This window comes from Scophthalmus maximus, chromosome 14 (assembly GCF_022379125.1).
Source record: "Scophthalmus maximus strain ysfricsl-2021 chromosome 14, ASM2237912v1, whole genome shotgun sequence".
In the NCBI taxonomy this organism is placed as follows: domain Eukaryota; kingdom Metazoa; phylum Chordata; class Actinopteri; order Pleuronectiformes; family Scophthalmidae; genus Scophthalmus; species Scophthalmus maximus.
The window spans coordinates 6,746,787-6,766,001 of record NC_061528.1 but is presented as its reverse complement, the minus strand read 5'-3'; the positions used below and the strand labels follow the sequence as shown (position 1 = coordinate 6,766,001).

Sequence of the window (19,215 nt, the reverse complement as noted above, 5' to 3'; positions counted from 1 at the left end):
TCTTCCCTTTCTTCTGTGTCGGAAAATAAAATCACCCAGCACAGACCATAATGACAGGGGACGTTAAGATGCTTTTTTTCCCCCCATGTAGAAACACTCAGGAGAACAGTTGGTTGGTGCTATTTTTCTTCCGTGGAAAAAATCACCTTATGATACGTAATGAGGATAGTTCCTGTAATTGCGTGTGCCATTTCGTAATAAAAGGTAAACATTTGAGGTTTATAGCCTAGATATAGCTTATAGAGGCCGTTGATGTATGATTAACTGTCAGAAAGAACAACAGTAACTCGAGTAAAGTGATGTGTCCTTATTCCTACAAAAAATCTGTAATGACAGGTATGGTGTGCAAGGAAGCGAGAAAGAGAGATAGAGAGAGCCGTATGCATACAAAACTAAAGTTATTGTTTGAGATGATGAAGCTGTTACCACCTACAATAACTAGAACCCAATGTTTGAAAAAGTGTTTTCCTGGAAAAATAAAAGTCTCAATAACCTTAATTGCTCTCTCTCCTAAACCATGTCCTCATTTCTTGCAACGCCAAACGCAGCAGGGAGCCCGCTGACGCTTCGAACTGGCCCAGGCAGTAAAACAACAGATGGAAGATGGAAATAACCTTTCTTCCAAAAACTGTTAAAATTCAAACTTCTGTTGTGCACGCATAGAGCCAAAGACACACAGAGGCAGGTATTGCATTCATCACAGATTATCATTATTAATGAGGTTCTGTTGGTGCGCAATGTAGCACCCAGCTTTCTCTTTTGCTCTTAAAAATTAGAAAGGACTTTTTCCAAGCAACCATGTAACAGCTTTGGCATCAAAAGTCCAATTAGGAGGAGCTATTTTTGCTTTCTCGTCTCGTGATGAGGACAAAAAAAAGAGAGACTTGAAGCTTAAGCAGCATTGTGTGAGTCAACGCTATATCATACAGTTCTGTGCAACCACCCATTGCCTTTAAAACAGCAACGGTTCTCCTGGGTACACTTGCGCCGCACAGTTCTGCCAGGTAGCGGCATCTTGGAGAACTTGCCACAGTCCCTCTGCAGGTTTAGGCTGTCTCCGTTTCTCACATGTAAAATTTGTTAACTAACATGCATACAGTAAATGAAATCATACATTTCATTGTCTAAGGTGCAATCACACACCTATGTACTTATTTTTTGCAGACTTAAGGCGATACAGTGGAGACAAGTCTCCTGAGGCTTGGAGTATACAGGCCTTTCTCAATACCAAGCAGGCAGGAAGAAAAAAACTCCACGAGGACGGAAAGACGCAGAACTGTCATTCTGCAATTGGAACAGCGGGGTAGTACTATTTGATGTCAGCGGACCCAGTAGAGGAGGCTACCCACCTGAGGAGCGGATCCGTGAAAGCAGAGCCAGGAGGTGGTGGAGGATGGAGAGGAGATGTGCAGCTACAGCGTGTCTCAATAGCTTTGCACATTTATCTAATATAATAATTTATAATAATTTATATATATGTATATAATACTGAGAGGTGTTTCTATTATTTAGTCTATCCTCATTCATGTAAATGGCATGGAACTTAACACCTCTCAAAAACCTTGTAGTGAATCACATTACACTACATCAGCGTTAACTAGGTTTACTTACCAAACTGGCAAGTACAGGAGAGGTTTGGTAACTTATAATACTTATTATAGTCTAATAATATTGAAATGGATTAGCAAGAAATTGATTAGCCAACAACATTCCACATTCATACATACAACATCCTTGATGGTGTTTGAGACAGTTGGTCAACGTGCTGCTCGTGAACACGCCCCCGGCTGCGCTCGCGCGGCGGTAGTTTCTGATTGGACGGAGCAGCCGGCTACGGAACATGGGAGACGACCTGGGCGACGAGTGGTGGCAACACGAGGGTAATTTATTTATCTCGCTCGGCTCTGTCCAACTTCAACTGTGCGTGGTGTCGCCGAGACACGTGGTCCGCGACGTGCGGGCTATCGCGCCGCGAGAGGGATTCTTTAACGTTAGCGTGCGGCTGTCGCTAAAGATTGTAGGCTAGCTGTAAGCTAACGTTTGCTAGCCAGCCTCTGAAGCTCGTGTGTGGGAAACCATAGCGACAAGTGTAAAGTACCCGTGTGTGTGTGTGTGTGTGCGTGCGTGCGTGCGTGTGCGTGTGTGTGTGTGTGTGTGTGTGTGTGTGTGCGTGCGCGTGCGTGCCTCACGCCGTTGACTTGAGAAGAAAGGGGGAAGTTAGTAGCACAAGTTGTTACCAGCAGACACACGTGTGTGTGTGTGTGTGTGTGTGTGTCTCCTCGGTAAACTACTTGTTAGCTTTACTCTGACGTCATCTGTCCTCCCACGCTGCCTCCACTGAACGTCACGGTTAACCACTTCTCTTCCACACTAATAACCGTCTGGGTTTATTCCGCTATGTTCCCCATCTTCATCCACACATTTGCAGAGGAAGTTCCCCCGCGGTTGTTCGGCGCACAGCCTCATGCACCCTGCCCGCCAACAGAGGGCGCTCGTGTTCTTCAAGCACCGTTGACCTGGTCGGGGCGAAAGTGGGTTTGCACGAGGTCTTGAAGTGAATCGTTTATATTCTTCTCTGTCTCTCAAGTGCACTCAATGCGCATCTAGCTAAATACTTGGTCACATACTCAGTGGGCAGTTTATTAACCCCGTCTTTGTACATTATTATACCATTATTGGGGGGAAAATTTGTGGGGGGGTTTTCGTAATCACTTATTAATTTAGATGATCATTTTCCACTTTTCCTTTTGCAGGTAACATTTTTTAGAAGGGTGATTTGGGGTTAGTTGCCATGTAGCAACACTAGAAAATGGTACATTTAAATTTCTTATGTAATGCAACATGAAATTATATAATATTATAGAAAATATAATCTCCCCCCCACCCAATAACTAAATGCATCCGTACGAATACAACAAACATTCTTTTTTCCAACTTTTAAAATTATTTTCATCACAGCTTGGCTTGTATAAACTTGCAATTTTATTTCCATTCTGATGGTTTTTATTTTGTAAGGACTAGCTGATATCATGGTCCATAATAGGAGCCAATTTTACTTGATATCAATTCCTACAATCCCAAGATCGATATTTGCATTTGCACCTTCTCAGTAAACATGTACATCCGCATGGAATGTTACATTTAGGCAGTGACTATTAGATTGTAGATGAGTCATGACAGTCTTGTGGACTGTGACATGAATAACACAGACATAGTAAGAGTCTATGTGGACCTGCTGCAGTTTACACAACCATCTTGATTGAGGATTATTATTTCACTTTGTCTGGCTCGCCGGGAATCTTAGATATCACATCCACTAGAGGAAGAAACTGGAAAAAGACTGCACACTGATCCGATCCCTGCCAGTGTTTGTTGAAGAGGTATTATGTCTGGCTACATTTATGTTAGACTGTGGAAGTCAAGTGGACTGTGTGTCCCTGCTGGGGATCTAACACTAGCGACTGTCTGCAGAAATCAGGCTGATGTCTTGTCAACACAAACAGTGCAGATGAATTAGTGAGCAGACTCTCCGTTTCTGCCCTGTCTGTGATAATTAAAGTGGATGTGCTGTACTCGGGTGCAGCTTCTACTTCTGACGGCCCATGTATAGCTGTATGGGAGAGTACTTTTTTTTTTAACTATGCACATTGCATAGTAATGACACCCTTGTAAGTGCATGGTGAACATTATTTTATTATTATTATTCTCTTATTCTTATTATTCTTTCCCACCTGTTTTGCACAAGTCAGCCTTTATAAAATGTCAATGTCTTGATTTTATAATTATGCATTTGCCAAGGAAAACAAATCCTTGGCCGACAATTTCATAATTGGGAAATGTGTTTCCAATTTAGCCAAGAAACAACAGTTTTGCTCACTTGTTGAATGTAGAAGAAATTGATGTTCCCAGAAGAAATACTGATAAGCGCCCAATGCAACTTTAGTGTAGAGGAGTATCTAATGTCACTGAATCATCAGTAATCGAAACAAAGTTATTAAATACAGGAATCAAATATCATTAACGGACATCTGCGCTGATATTAAGACAGATTACAAAATGCCACGTTCATCCATACAAAGCTCTAACTGGGAATACTTTGTTTCACCATGTAGAAGGAATGTATTTACAGCAGCATGTTAGACTCAGACCTCTGAGATGACTCATTTAAACCGGTGTATTTTTTATACTGCGAGATCTAAGCAGCTGTTTCTATTCTATTTTGGCCCTTTTTTTTTACCCTGACTGACATCCCATCCATACTTAGTACGATTAGTATCACAGATGCTTGATTAAAAAAAGCCTGTGATGCTGACCTGAAATTGACAAGATAGGAAACGATAGCATAAATCTGTTGAGATGGGATTGAGTTTGAAGTTTTAAGAATGAAGCAGAGAATTGTGAGAAGCAGTAAAATGTTCATGGTGATGTGAGGTGCGGCTAAATGCTCACAGCGTCTGTCACATGACAGCCAGTGATGTGGTAATGTTTCTCCATGTTTGTAACCATATACCTGAAATGTTGGATCTCTATCAGTTGGATCTCCCACTACAGGAGGCCTTATGGTGTCCCCCAAATGTCCGCTAGTTTCTTATCTAGATGGGAACTCATTACAACTCTGGCGGCCAGATACAGTGTATTAATGCTATTTACCAGCCATAGGCCATTCATTTCTGTCACACAATGTAAGCATATATTTTGTGCAGTTGACCTTCATTAATGCTTGTTGTGCTGTCTGAAAACTATTAATGCCCTGATATTACTCTTTAATTTATTGAAATCTAACTTGCCTTTAGCTAAATACAGTTTAACCTTGTTTTCAAGATGTTATTACCATTATCTGCTATTTTAAGTAATTGGACACACTCAAGACTATATCTTTTTACAAAATGAATTCTCTATACCGCTCTTATTACTGCGCACTTCAGCGATGCTCACTCATATTCTTGTTTCAAAAATGACTAGTTACATCTATTTATTTTCCATTATATTTGGCAGCGGTATCCTTCTTACGTTCAATATTCTGGATAGATCTGTCGCCTGCATGCCATACAGAGCAATTTGAGCAACTGAAGGTTAAACGATGTTGTGGTTTTGTATCAGAAATCATTTAAGTGACAGGCCATTGGAAGATAGGAAGTGTTCATAAAGTAAGAAAATCAACTCAACCATTTGTATATCATTAGATTTATCAATGCATTTGGGGGTTTTGAAGAATAAGTGAGAAGACAGAAGACTTTTTTATTTTAAAGTAAATGTGAAAACATTTATTTTTTCATTAATAACCAATAATCTTTTTCAATTACAACTGTGTTGTATTTATTTGCACAGCAACATGAAGCTCAGTTGATGCCAAATCACACTTAATGGTGTTCAAGGTGATTAAGTAAAAAACAACACAAATGTTTTTAATGAACAGAAGAAAAAAAAACGTTATTGAAACACTACATTGTGAAAAGCACATCATGTACGGTTGCAACGATATCTCACTTAGCTCTCATACAGGTATTAGACACATGTCGTACAAACATTAAAGGGTTGTTAAAGTCACTAATAAGATAGAGCAGGTTTTACAAATACTCTTGTAGGTCAAACACCACAAAGCATTTACATGGCCATTGTTACCAAATACAAAAAACTCTCTTGGCTATCATTAGAAGAAGTGGTTATAGTTGTGTGGTCCAGGAATGTGACAAAAAATATAATAACATCAGAATCAGAATATATATTTTCTCCTATTCACAAAGGCCACTTACTGTAATATTTGAGGAGTGTGAGGCTGGAGAGGTAGCAGGGGATATAGTAATGCTACTTGAAATCTTTCCAGCACCTTTGACATGACAGCCATTGGCGACTACTTGAGTCCTCTGCTCGTGTCGAAGATAGTACGGTCCGTCCGGCTGTGGGAGGCTGTGGGTCACACCGTTGAGAGATTGGATATATGGGCTTCCCAGATGAATATGGATCTTGTTATCCTCTGTGGTGATGATGCTGGGACTCGAGTCGGTGCTGTTGGACCTGTGATGCTGCCAGCCGCTCTGCCACTCTGGAGTCTTGCAGAAACCAGCCTGATTTGCAGCTTCTATTGGCTCTGGGGAGCAGGTCCGGACTGTTACGATCTGAATGGGCGAGCCGCTGAGGTCGGGCGTCACGGAGCGTGATGAATTTGGACTCAACACCCGGGTGATGGTTGTGCCGTGAGGCGGGGAAATGGTGCGGTCGGGGCTCGAAGGGGGGGTTTTAGTATTAACTGCAGGCAAACCTGAGTTCTGGATGATGGTGATTCTCTGCTTGGGCGAGGCTCCGCCCGTTGGGATGACGGCCGTGCTGGTGTAGGATGGGGCCGCGTCACCAGTGGGGCTGCTAATCTCAAGTGTGGCTGTGTTCAGTATATGATGTGGTGTTACTTTGATGTGCAAGGGCTGCCCCCGCGTGTGGGTCAACATCATCACCTCTCCATTAACCGTTTGGTGCATATCTATGCTGTTGCCCGAATGGCTGCCGTATTGGCTTATGTTGTTATTTGCGCTGTTCAAGCTGTTTAGGTTGTTGACCAGAGAGCTTCTTCTGTTTATGACTTGCACATTGAAGTTTGGGTCCTCGTCGTCATTTTCCTCGTCTAGTTTCGCGCTGTGCTCGCTGTAGTCAGGGGGCAGGCTGTCTGCTGGCTCAGTTTGTACCTCTTTGGTGGTCTGATGGAGGTCTGAAAAGAGTTTTCTGTTAGCGCTGGGTGTCGGATTTTTGATTCGTCTACATCTGTCCAGCTCACCACTGAGGTCCTTCATCTCTCTTGCCAGCTCTCTGTTCCTGGCTTCTTGCTGGGTCAGTTTCAGCTGCAGCGAGGAGTGATCCGTCTGCACCCTGCAGATGGACGCCTCGGTCCCCATCAGCTTCTGGAGTTTCTCCTTCAGGGTCTCTACTTCTCTGGCTAAGAGTCTGGACTTCACCTGCTCCTTCTGAAGACGGCAGAGGAGAAGGTGTTCCTGGTTGACCTCCTGCTTCTCTGCCTGCTCGTACCTGGAAAGCTCCCTCTTTGCCACCTCGAGTTCCTCTCTCAGAGCCGCAGACCTCCTCTGTTCATCTTTGAACCTCTTTTCCAGGGACTCAAAGTCCTCTTCCACCTTCACCAGTTCTCCCTCTAACGCCTCCTTGTCCCGGAGTCTCCTTCGCAGCCCATCCAGCTCCTGGGTCAGTTCTTTGACTTTGTTGTCCTCTGTTTGGCAGTGATGGTTTGTGTTGTTTGGAATAGAGCCGTGTGTGTACTTCTCCTCCTTTTCTTTCCTATTTTCCAGGACCTGTAACCGTCTCTTCATTATGGTTACTTTATTCTGTAGCTCTATGTTCCTCCCCTCCTCTGTTTTTAGTCGGTCTCTGAGCTCATCTTTTTCCTTTGCTATGTCCTTAAGCCGTTCCTCTATATCTGCTTGAGACCTTAGCTCCTGCTGCCTCTCCTCTCTTAGTCTTTCTGTCATTGTTGCCAAAGGGCTTTGCTCGTTTCTTTTGCCCTCCTTCCTGTTGAGCTTTTCCTCCGCCTGTCGCAACCTCTCAGCCAAGGTCTTTCTGTCCTCCACCAAAGCCACAGTCAGGGACCTGAGCTTGGCCAGGTCCTGTCGAATCGCAGCTTCACCCTTTTCCATTTGGCCCTCAGCAGCCTCTAGCTCTCTCACCTTGACTTTCAAATTATCTAACTCACCCGACAGCATTTTGCTGACATCCCTTTCTCTCTCCAAGCTGCCCCTCAGAATACTACAGTCCTGTTTGCTCCTAATTAACGCGTCCTCTATTCTGTCCAATTCACTGATTCTGCCATTGAGGTTATCCACCTCAACCTTCAGGCCCCGGGCGTGACTGATCTCCCTCGCTAGTCTGCGGTCCAGGTCTCGACACTGGTCCCCCATGCGCATCAGCTCCTCGTCTTTCCCCTCCATCTCCACCACTCTTCTCCTCAGTACCTCCACCTCTGACAGCAGACCTGGGGCTGTCATGGTGATCTGGCTTTGGTTATAGGTAGAAACTTGGCTGTGGAGCTCCACCTCCAGATGCAGGGATTTGACCTCCTCCCTCCTTGCGCTGGAGTATGCAGCCCCGGTGTCCTGCTCGATTTGGTCAGTGATAGCGGTCAGTTCTGTGACGCGACGCCTCTGCTCCTCCAGCAGCTCACTCAGACACTGTTGCTCCTTTACAACCAGCAGTGCAAAAGCCTTCAGCTTGGTCAGCTCCTCTTTTAAAGAAGATATTTCTCTTTCATTTTTCTCCTCCTTTATTTCCTGGTATTCTCTTTCTTTTTCAATCAGGAGCTTGAGTCTGAAAAAAAAAAAACATCAACTAATGACAAAAATGTCAAACATCATTTTGTGGCCTTGTTATATTGTACAATCTACTCTTACATCAGTTTCCCCAGACCCTCTGTAGTGTTTATATGTAACCTCTTGGTCACAGCTTTTAAACACAAATAATTTCCTAAGTTGTGTATTTCCAGCATAAGCATTTATTTTAAGTTTAGGACGAAGTCAAATCAATGTCCTCCCTTCTCTAACTTCTAGCAGAGCCAGGAATACTTAATTTTCTCTCATGTATGTATCGCTCTGTGTGTACATGCCATATTTGTATCTGTGCCTACCTGTAAACCCTAAAACATGTATGTATGTCCATGTACTCCCTTGTTTTCCCTTACTTCTCTCTATGCGGCACTCTGTTTTGACTAGCATGGCAGATGGTCCCTTGGCAGGGAGTGTTTGTTAATTAAAAAGTTTGTCTACTCTTGAGTACCCTCGACACTGCAGCCAATCACCCTCCCTCTGTGCACCTCGCATGCTACCCCATTTCCAGCTACGTGAGGCAGGAATTCCCCCCTGATCCATAAGTAATTACAGACTGGCTACATTTACTAAATGCTGTCACTCCTCACATTCCCACAGATGCATAGCAGCAATGCACAAAGGCATTTAATACATATTTGTGTCATGTTTTTGCAAGAAAGAGCCCCCTGAAAGTGATTTAAAAAATCATTTTGTTATTTTATTCAGTCAGTGTTGTGTACTGGATTTATCTTATTCCGTCCACTTAAGATGTTTGTCTTGTAGATGCATGCTTAAACGCTCCTGATTGTGTTGAACATGTTTCCAAGTTTTTGTTGGTCTGTGAAGAGATCCTATTGATTTGTAGGCAAGACAATGTTGGGTGTAAATTATGAACCTTCACATTGTGAACAGGATCTTTAAATTTAACGTTTATAGAATCTGTATGTTTTATATTTGAATACATGTCAATCTTCATTGGTGGTATGTATTGGTGTGTGGGTTAGATTATCAAATATTCATGTTGTGAATGGAATGGACAACAGGACTGGAAAATGATAATAATATGTGAATATGTATATATATCTGATAGCCTAGGCTACTTAATCTCAAGATTGGTTTATATGTGTTCACTTTTATTTGTAGGATAAGTAGCGTCTTGACAATAATATTTCTTAAACAAGAAGATTGCAAAAGTTTTTAGCGGAAAAGTTTTAGAGATTTAAATTAAAATCTTCAGGTATACTACTTGGATACACTTTTGAAGTGGTCTTTGATTATCTTAGAGCAACTTGGATCTTATTATCTATGCAGAATTGCCTTACGGGTTACTTTATGCTTTACAGCTGATCCTGCAGTTCTAACATTTTCTTCATGACAAAAGTTTCTAAATGCACATTTGTACTTTTCCAATGTTTGCAAGTTTAAAAAAAAATTATATATATATATATATATAGTTCCTACCTGTGCTGTGTTGTTTGCTTCCTGTCCTGTAAAATCCTCAGAGAATAAGTTGTTTCTCCGCTTTCACCGCTCCCATTCCCGGAGACCCCAGTGATGTGGACATTCCATCCAGAAAACTAAACATTATGAGAAGTGCTCTGCACACTAAGTCTCACTCGCAGTCAGTGGCGCCCATTACATCATCAGCAAGTCCTTATATGGGACTGTACAGGCTCTGCTGCTTCGTGTGTGTGTGTGTGTGTGTGTGTGTGTGTGTGTGTGTTTTTACTGGAGTGCAGCCCATTCCAGATGAGGTCATTGTGTAGCCATGCCAAAGAGGATAATGGGAAGGGCAGTGTGTGTGTGTGTGTGTGTGTGTGTGTGTGTGTGTGTGTGTGTGTGTGTGTGTGTGTGTGTGTGTGTGTGTGTGTGTGTGTGTGTGTGTGTGTGTGTGTGTGACTAAAGCGTCAATCACATTTCAGACTCAAAAGGCTAACACTCTCAGTTTGTAGGATTACCCTGAGCTAACATGTTAACCATGCTGCATAAGTACCAAACCTAATTCAGCATGCAAACTGTGTGTGTGTGTGTGTGTGTGTGTGTGTGTGTGTGTGTGTGTGTGTGTGTGTGTGTGTGTGTGTGTGTGTGTGTGTGTGTGTGTGTGTGTGTGTGTGTGTGTGTGTGTGTGTGTGTGTGTGTGTGTGCATGTGTGCATGTGTGTGTGTGTGTGTGCATGTGTCTGTGCACGCTTGCAAGTTAATGTTCTCATATGTTCTAAGGAGAGACATGTTTTGTGAGTTGTAGCTGCTTTGCCTGGGGCCCGATAACCTGACTGGGAGATGACTTCATGAGTTCGTCGGCCCTCAATTACATCCATATGTTCTCTTTCTCTCTGTCTTCTACCCACACCTCTCTCCTCTTCTCTGTCATTTTTTAAGGTATGGATAGCAATTTTTTTTTTGTACAACTTGTACCTTTCCTGTGGCATCATTGCAATCTTTTATATCCCTGTGTTTTGTCTTTTGTGGCACTACTCAGGTTAAATCTGTGTGTTCAGTGGAGCAGGGAGAAATGGCAGATAACACTCATAATCGGGTCTGTCACAGCAAGAATGACCAATCATAATGGAAAAATAAATGATATTTTAGCTTGCAAGTTGATAGTACTACTAGTGGCGTAGGACAAATAAACTCATAGGTCTGCGTGTGAAGCATGTTCCCCTCTGAGAGCACTTACTAGCACTATGACTCCCAGTTCTAGCTTTTCAGTGTGAAATGTACCACTGGTGGTATTTCTTTCTGTCAAGCAAACCCATCGAGTCCCCAATTAAAGGAGAACCATTTCCCCTGCGTCATGTTGTCATCACAGAAGAATTTGCAAAGCGGCCTAAAAGACGCACTTAAACTTCACTTTTTAGACATTTATGTTCACAAGCCTCCATATATAAAGTTACTGTCTCTGCCATTTGCACAAGTTAATGATGCAAGGCCTTTAATGTGCGCCTCCTTGGCATTCTCTTTAATCCATTAATTGATGCAGCAGAGCACTGGCTGCCTGTTTTACAGTCATAGATTACTGTGATAACAATTCATCTCGACTCTACTTTGATTTGTGATTGCAATTTCTTGATGTTGGATAAACTTGAGTCTTAGCTATGGTGAGGTTGTCGCTAGGGAAATTTATGTTTTCTTGAAACTGTTGTTTAGAGATTCTGGTTGAACCTTTGCAGGCTGTAAATTGTGGTGATGTTGAATTTTATTGCATTATACTGAGCACCCTTTCTAATATTTACTCCCCACTAATGATATACATTCATTATTGTTGGATTTATGGCAGGGCTGTTATATGAGATGGTTTGGTTTATCTAGTAACTTTTACCCAATAAAATGGCAACTGACCGTAGACTCTGCAGCATACAACAACTATCTGGAATGATGTTACTGTTCTTCCTCCAAGTAAAGAGGTCGAACTTCATCTGGTGAATCAGTAGACTGTAGGGGTAAGTAACGCAACACAAACAATAATTACAACATTAGATAAAATGGCCACCTCTGGCACACAGCCAGATGTTTGCTGAGGTGTTGTTTGTTACGTGATGCTGATACTGGAGAAAGTTTGCACGTCAGTTCCTTCGATTTTCTAAACACAGCTTCTCCTGTCCCAACCTGATTCATAGGATTCAGTCCAAACCAATCCATGCATTTTCTGATGGGGCATTGCTAAACATTTGATTATTCTTTGCATGGTAGCTGTAAAAAGTGCCCCCATTGTGCACAAAGTACTACAAAAATGACACTGCGAGTGACTGGATAACGAACTTCCATCTGTGTTGAAACAAGCAATGAAATCAACAAGGGTCAGACAGAGTTGCATTGCCCCTGTTTTGCATTTATTTGAAGCTAAATTCTCCAGTTGAATTACAGTTATAAAGTGCTGTTGTGGGTTGTAAACTGCTCTTTAACTTTCATCTGCTAATGGTTGCATGCTGGAGATGGGCATTTGAAATCCTGTCCAACCCTACTTGCTGCAGCGGATTAACAGTAACGCTCCTCTCTGTAACAGTAAAGCTCTGCTACTGCCAAGGGGCTGCTACTTCCTCAGTACGAGGGGTCAGCAGCCACCGCTCAACAAAATCCCGTCTGTTTCCTGACTGTTGAACAATGGTGGAACAAACTCCCCATTGATATCAGTACAGCAGAAACCCCACAAACTTTCTTTCGAAGACTGAAAACTCACCTGTTCAGACTGCCCTTAGTCCATGAATCATTAAAACGGAAGCACTTGAAGCTGTTTTGCCTATTTGAGAACAGTTTTTTGTACTTGCATGATTCTTGCACTTTCTGAGTAATATCTTCATGGTTGAATGCACTTATTGTAAGTCGCTTTTGGACAAAAGCGTCCGCTAAATGAATGTAATGTAATGTAACATGTAACGACGGTGTGGTTTGTAAATCGACCTGCTCATATTATGCTCCCTTGATCCTGAAGAGTCAGTCTCTTGTAAGTAAAAGTCTCAGTAAGTTGAGAGATTTCTCTTGGTGCGGAATGTGTGCGAAAAAAATCCTCCCAATACTTGCAATTTCTATCCACAGACCAACTCCCAAACCAGAATTCATGAGGTCCCTTAGAGGAGGGGCTGGCATCTGCACCGCTTGTCCTCAATTACAAGCATGATCCAATCCCTCAAAGGCATTTCCAAGAAAACCCTCAAACATTGCCAATATGTAATATCCCCCTCCACGAGAGGAGCAATCTCTCTTCTTTTGTCATAGCCCCTATTTTCAACCAGGGGTATAATTTAAAGATATTGAGTTTTTTCTTTTTAGCTGCCTCCTTTGACAAATCCTCTAGTTGTGCTAAACGCTGCTGTACAGGGTCACAGAAGAGGCACACAGAAGATGCAAAAGGAAAAGCCTCTCCTCAGGCAGTCGTGCTGGTTTTCTTCCCTTCGTTTATCAGCACTTTTAATAAAATAGAAGAAATTACTACACTGACCTCATATGCTCAGGCCAGCTAATAAATGAGTCCCAACATCTTGCAATCAGCACGGGAGTTCTGCTCTGAAGCGATGCACTGCCAGACTCCTATGGTAAATTATGGAGAGCTTTCTCTTAACACATTATTGGCTGAGTGGGTAGATGGCTGATATATTTGAGTGTGAGGGATAGCAGAACAGCTGTGAGGTTCTTCTATGGCACAGCCAAGTTTACTTTGTGCTCTTTCTTTGAGCAAAGTCTACAACATATTGAATACATCATGTTTAACCATGGTTGTTAACCATGCTAGCAGGCTCTATGGATGGCAACGTCCGTCTGTCTGTCTGGTCTGTCAGTCTGCCACAGTAATCCAGACTGAAATATCTCAATAATTTATAGAACTTGAGTACAGACGTTCATGGTCCCCAGAAGAGAAATCCCACTGACGTTGACGATCCGCAGACTTTTCCAGTGAGATGTCTTGACCGCTATCATATCAGTTGCCATTAAATGTGTACAGACATTCATGGCTCGCTCAGAGGATGAATACTAATAATGTTGACGATCCCCGGACTTTTCCTCTAGCCTCTCTCTCATTTTCCATTACTTTGGTTTTTGGGAATGTTTCCATCAGCTTCAGGTGTACTTGTTTATTGTTCTAATTTGCAACTATTAATATGATAATACACTAAACTGAAACGGTAAACGTGATAAATGTTGTACCTGCTTAGCCTCATTATGTTAGCATTGTCTCTGTGCGCATGTTAGCAGGCTGACTATAGCATTTAGCTGAAAACGTTGCTGTGTCTAAATAAAGCCTTGCAGCTGTTCTTTTGTAGATCACGTGCATTCCTTTCCTACATGTGTAGCACTTATGATTTACTGTATTGATGAGAAGGCCACATCTGTCAGGGAGTGAGAACATGATGGAGTTTTAAAAAAAAGTGGTTTGCGGGTGTAGCATAGAGTCTGTGAAGTGTGTGATTCAGAACTCAAGTGGGCAGATGAGAGCATGGATGTCATTTGTGTGTTGAACATGTGTGTGCAGTTAATGCTAAGATGCTGTCAGCCCATTGAACGACCATAGGAAACACATGCAGGCATAGAGCGTGTTCAGATAGCTGAGGTTGGAACAACCAGATTGCTGCATAGTGATGTGCAGATGTAATCATCCTCTGACACGCAACGGGGATCATACTATGGCATAAAGTGATTATATGCCGTGACTGGAATTAACTATATACTTCACAGCTAAAAGAGGTCATCTGCTGTGCACATGGCACCTTGTGGAATTTCTTTTTCGGGGAAATGAAGTGTCCTGCCTACAGACCTCCAACTGAACAAACATTTTGGTGAGCAGCCAGATGCTGATTAATTGTCAAACACTATGGGAGGATGAGGAAAATTGCAGTCAAAATCCATTCATATACAGTAAGTCCTTTTTTACCAATGTTATTTTGTACATCGCACAGTGCGATCACTCACAAAAAATGTGGCGGATAACTTGAGGACATGTCGCTCACTTCAACTGTGATTAGGGCTGTGGGATATGAAGAAAAACTCATATCCTGATAAATGTAATTTCCTATCCAGATAACAATAAGTATAATTACTGCATACTCCTACCTTCACTCAAATGTGTAATCTGTGGCCATGTCTTTGCAGAAGTTACAACAGGGGCTGTTACCTCCTTCCAACTTCATGATACTTCATCGCAGCCTAAAGCCATTTGTAACGTCTGGGTCTTGGGTTTGTTTTGAGCACTCCACTGTACTTTTGTGGCTCGCATCTGTAGACTCTCTCCATACTGTTTGACATGATTCTTGTGTAGGTGGTTAAAGAGGTTAGTGGTGTTTGAGTCTGTTGTGGGAACCAGTCAAAGTTCTTCTCCTGTTTAAAATTACCCCGTTTGTGTTTCCTTCATGTAAATTCCTAGTCTGCATCCGTGCCGTGTGGAAGAAAAATACCACGTTGAATGAAAAATATAGCTATAAACAGTGTGATTTACAACCCAACAAAGTTAACGATAGAAACAATAGAGGTTTTTCCTATCGTCACGATATATACAGTCATATGGCATAGCCATTTCAGTGCGCAACATTTTTTTGCCTTTCTTCTAATCTGAGCCCTCCAGAAAACTAGGAAAACCCCTGTAACCAACTCATTTCGGAGGCCAAGTGTTTCGCTCCTGTTGGCCCATACTTATGTTGATGAGATGAATGCACGTGATGTTCTTAAAGGTAATTCATACGGGAGTGCTGGCAGTGAGATGAAGATGTTCGAGCAGTAAGGAATGTATGAGCCACACAGGGTTCACGCCACACCACAGAAATGCTGTCTACTCGTGTATTAATCATCATTAAGCCGAGATGAACCACAGAGCCTTTATGTGTGCTTGTTTGGGGTTTCCACATTGTATTTGAATGGGCAGAATTCTAGTAAACTTAATCACTTTACTGGCACGACTATTTTTGGTCTTTAATTGTGTGTGCGCCTGTGGTGGTTCAGTAAAGCGTTTGCACTTTGGCACTCAGTTGCAGACAACTAGTCTCCTCCCAAGGCTGCAAGCCCAGTGTGGATCCAGTCTCCATTCAGCTAGATTACAGAGTGGACTCTGGTGGTACGTGAGCCGAGACATCCAGGGACTTCAACACAACAGCCCCGTTGTAGGCCTCAAATTGCATATGAGAACCAGTGGCCACCTTCATATTAGACCCAGCTAGACTCCAGGGTCCACATCTAAATGTGCTCTCTATTTGGGAACCACCAGCAAAACCCTCAGCACATTTACTCAGTTTAGAAGAAGGCTTTATCCTTTGCTGTGTGGTATTGTTGAATTTGGCTGGAAACTGCCAATTTAGACTGTACATGTAATTGCATGTGAGTGCATGTTTACGTGTTTACAAGAGAGAGTGAACAGTGCCAGGTTGGCCACAAGGACTAACCAAGTCCAGGATGTAATGGACTGTGTCTGAGTGGAATAAGTCTAAGTACAGTCTTGAGGTCACATCCACTGGCTGGTATAAATGCAGAAGCCAAGAGTGCCTTTGCTCTGTCACTCAGCCATAAAGAGCATTACAGACCAACATAGACTAAAAGAATCTAAGCCTCCACAAATGTACATCACAGAGCACAGATCATGTTTGTCCCAGTGCTGAAATACTTTAATCCCTTAGCCTCCTCTACTCTAGCTGTAAATCCTCAACTCTTATACATTGGGAAAGGGATTCTGAAAGGCATGGGTGGATATTTCTACAATGCAGGGTACCAATTTAGCCAATGTTGTTTTTTTCTTTGGCATTCATAAGCGCCTCTAAGGTTTGGTGCACCAACCTTCCTCTGTCCTGCTCAAGTAGAGTGGTAAAGCAGTTGTTCTTATGTTTAAAAGCCCTGTTGCGCCTCTCTTGCTCCTCCAGTCTGTGCAGGGCGCCACTGTGAGAACGGGACACCTCTTCAAGCTGTCCCAGCATCTGTTTGGATGAACGCCTCTGGGCTTCCAACAAGAGGTTGAGCTGAGGGGGGAAATAGGAAACAAAAGAGTGGAGATGTCAGATGTGAAGGGTTGCCTGAGGTGAGGAAGGTGGTGAAGTGAATCTCTTACAGTAGTACTTTAACAGCCCAATGCCAGGCTGATGAATGCTGCAGCTGGGCATCAGTTGTAATTTGAAATATGAGTTCGCTGAGATGTACTTTCCCACTTGGTGGTGTGTAGCCATGCAGATAGTTTGGGGTTTCTGCTGAGCTTTTGAGATTCAATGTATTCACTCAATGTATTTGTCAAAGATTGGATTTCATTAAAACACGGTTGTGGTTACTTATTGCATTCCCCTTGAGAAATAGTCCTCACAAAAACGTGATGACCGTGAGGTCAGATGTAGATTAGTGCAAAACAAGCACAAAAAAAATAGTGCTACAGTGGACAGATGCATTATCATTGGCAAAGACTAGATCCAGTGCGTGTAACACCTGTAGAGCAAAATGGCACATTTGTGCAACGATGCAGAAGCAATAAATGCTCTTTTGTCAGACAGTAATGCATTCACCTCATTAAAATTGATTAACCGCTCCATATGGTGTCTGGTTTCCTAATGTTGGCTGTTGGTACCTTAGCAATCGGTATTTCGTACATATCGTGCAGGTGGTCCTGCTGGGCCTGGAGGGAGTCCCGCCGCAGGGCACGGAGCACCTTGTCCGGTCTGGTGAAACCATAGTGGGCCCCCAGTAGAGCCAAATCTGTCTTCTCCGATTTCAACACAGTCATAACCTCATCTCTGGCCTAGCATGACAAAAAAGTTCAATAGAGCAGTTACTTAACCTCCAATATGTCATGGGTAGCTGCCGTTGCAATCAAATATGTGCATTTTTTTAACTTTTGATTTTCACTGGTTCTACTGCAGAATTAATGAATATGTGGGATGCAAACATATTATTCTACCTGTAGTTCTCCTTCCAGGATACTGAGTAGAAACACCAAGTCATCACGGGACAGGTCTTCTCTTGTGTGTCTGCCCTCCCACCTCTTACTATTGTCTTGCATTTTGTCGGTCTGGATGGTGATTCTGGGGGGGGGTGGCTGGGATGGTAGATGGTAGCTCTGTCTTGTGGTTCTTTGCAGCACCTTGATTCAAAGTAAAGATATTGCTGCTTTCACCAAAGAGAGGTGCACGTCTTAAGACCCACCAAAATGAAACTCGAGATTGAGAAATGATTGGAGCTGGCAGAGACGAGAGAAATTTAATGCTTGCTTTCAAGGAGGTTAAACAAGGTCATGCATTATATCCTTACAGTACAAGTGGTTATTATGTGGCTTTAATAAAGCAACCGGCTGATGCAGATTATTTAAACCATTCAAGGCTAATCCAAAGTCAGAAGGCGTCTTGTCATAACACTTGGTATTACTGAAATGAATGAGTGTGTGCCTTGCATTACTTTGTGTGAGGCTTATGTCATGTCATAGTCTTGGCATAGTTACAGCAATCACTGTCCTCTTGGCAGACAAAAAGGTCAATGGTTGCCAAAAAGTAGGATGTTGATTACACGACCACATACGTAAAGGCTAAATATGTGTGTGTGTGTGTGTTATTGAAGCAAATCACATCAGCTAAACAGCGTTGCCTTGCCAGCTCTCTCTAACTCTCACAGATTCAGAGCGAGAAAGCAAGCAGGTTCAAATTAGCGAAAGATGATGTCATCTCTCGCCAGTCCAAGCTTTCTGAGAAAGCCAGGAACGCCTCTTATTCTCTAGTTCTTGGTCATGTTTCTTAAGATAAGTAACTCCAGGCCCTTTTGTTTTCCTGCCTTAGAAAAATACTATTAGGTGATTGTGTTAAGACCCGGAGGTTGTGTTTTTAGTGCTGAACTTTACTTGGTGGTGTCTGTTTCTGAACTGGACAGCAACCGGTCACACTGTCTCTGTCACTAAGGCCCGATCCAGATCAAGATGAAGACATGTTGTGGAGCTGAGCTGGTGATCTTCGGCACATATACTCTGTGATGACCTGGGGTCTGGTCTGTTTTCTTTGGACATAAGTGTGAATATTTTCTTTTCTCTTCCCATTCGGTGGTGCTGTTAATGTGGGCAGTCAGGCCAAGACACGTGCCGCTGCTTATTTGCCCTTGCCCTCAAATGACTTACATTGTCCCGGTCTGACCGACTCGAAATTGCCTCTGAAGTGTGTACACACACTCAGATGACATGACTCAGACTTTGTTCTTTTTTCTGTGTGCTTACATTGTCTAGACATGCACATGCATGGTGATGTCTATGCACGCTCCCACGTAATGCCAGGCATGTGAAAATACCTCCCCGAGTTTACAGACGGCTCAGAAGGAACCAGAGGCAGCCTTGGTAATTGTTGCCAGGGTTGCCCCACAGAGGACTGTCCACTGGCAGGCAGGCTGGCGGCCACACATGTGGCTGGCCGCCTCTGTTTATTTGCCCCTCCCGGGGCAGCGTGGCTGCATCCCTCCTGTTTACTCAAAAGGGCACGGGCAATTCGTGT

General features: G+C 43.0%; 2 protein-coding genes across 3 annotated transcripts in view; one reads left to right on the top strand and one right to left on the bottom strand.

The window, feature by feature from the left end:
- Window positions 1-1,752: 1,752 nt before the first annotated feature.
- cmss1 (cms1 ribosomal small subunit homolog) overlaps window positions 1,753-19,215 on the top strand; it is a 29,925-nt gene continuing 12,462 nt past the window's right edge. The window contains exon 1 of the mRNA XM_035651338.2: window positions 1,753-1,880. Within this exon, the coding sequence (XP_035507231.1) occupies window positions 1,841-1,880 (40 nt within the window). The 5' untranslated portion in view covers window positions 1,753-1,840. The remainder of the gene's footprint in view (window positions 1,881-19,215) is intronic.
- LOC118320493 (filamin A-interacting protein 1-like) lies at window positions 5,219-17,783 on the bottom strand. 2 transcript variants are annotated; one of them, XM_035651340.2, is made up of 4 exons: window positions 17,649-17,783; window positions 17,319-17,489; window positions 16,547-16,725; window positions 5,219-8,301 (listed from the first exon to the last, which is right to left on the bottom strand). In XM_035651340.2, the coding sequence occupies exons 1-4, from the start codon at window positions 17,748-17,750 to the stop codon at window positions 5,733-5,735; spliced, it is 3,021 nt and encodes a 1,006-aa protein (XP_035507233.2). In that variant the 5' UTR covers window positions 17,751-17,783; the 3' UTR covers window positions 5,219-5,732. The 2 variants fall into 2 exon arrangements, 1 of the variants encoding a protein (XP_035507233.2); XR_007032066.1 differs by lacking the exons at window positions 16,547-16,725; window positions 17,319-17,489; window positions 17,649-17,783 and adding an exon at window positions 9,759-10,014 and having other exon boundaries at window positions 8,168-8,301.

What these genes read in the sequence shown, in the direction of transcription:
- LOC118320493 (XM_035651340.2), bottom strand. Translation starts at nt 17,750, where the DNA reads ATGCAAGACAATAGTAAGAGGTGGGAGGGCAGACACACAAGAGAAGAC. An exon ending in TCCTGGAAGGAGAACTACAG is followed by an intron (nt 17,490 to 17,648) that starts GTAGAATAATAT and finishes TTGTCATGCTAG; the next exon opens with GCCAGAGATGAGGTTATGAC. An exon ending in ACGAAATACCGATTGCTAAG is followed by an intron (nt 16,726 to 17,318) that starts GTACCAACAGCC and finishes TTCCCCCCTCAG; the next exon opens with CTCAACCTCTTGTTGGAAGC.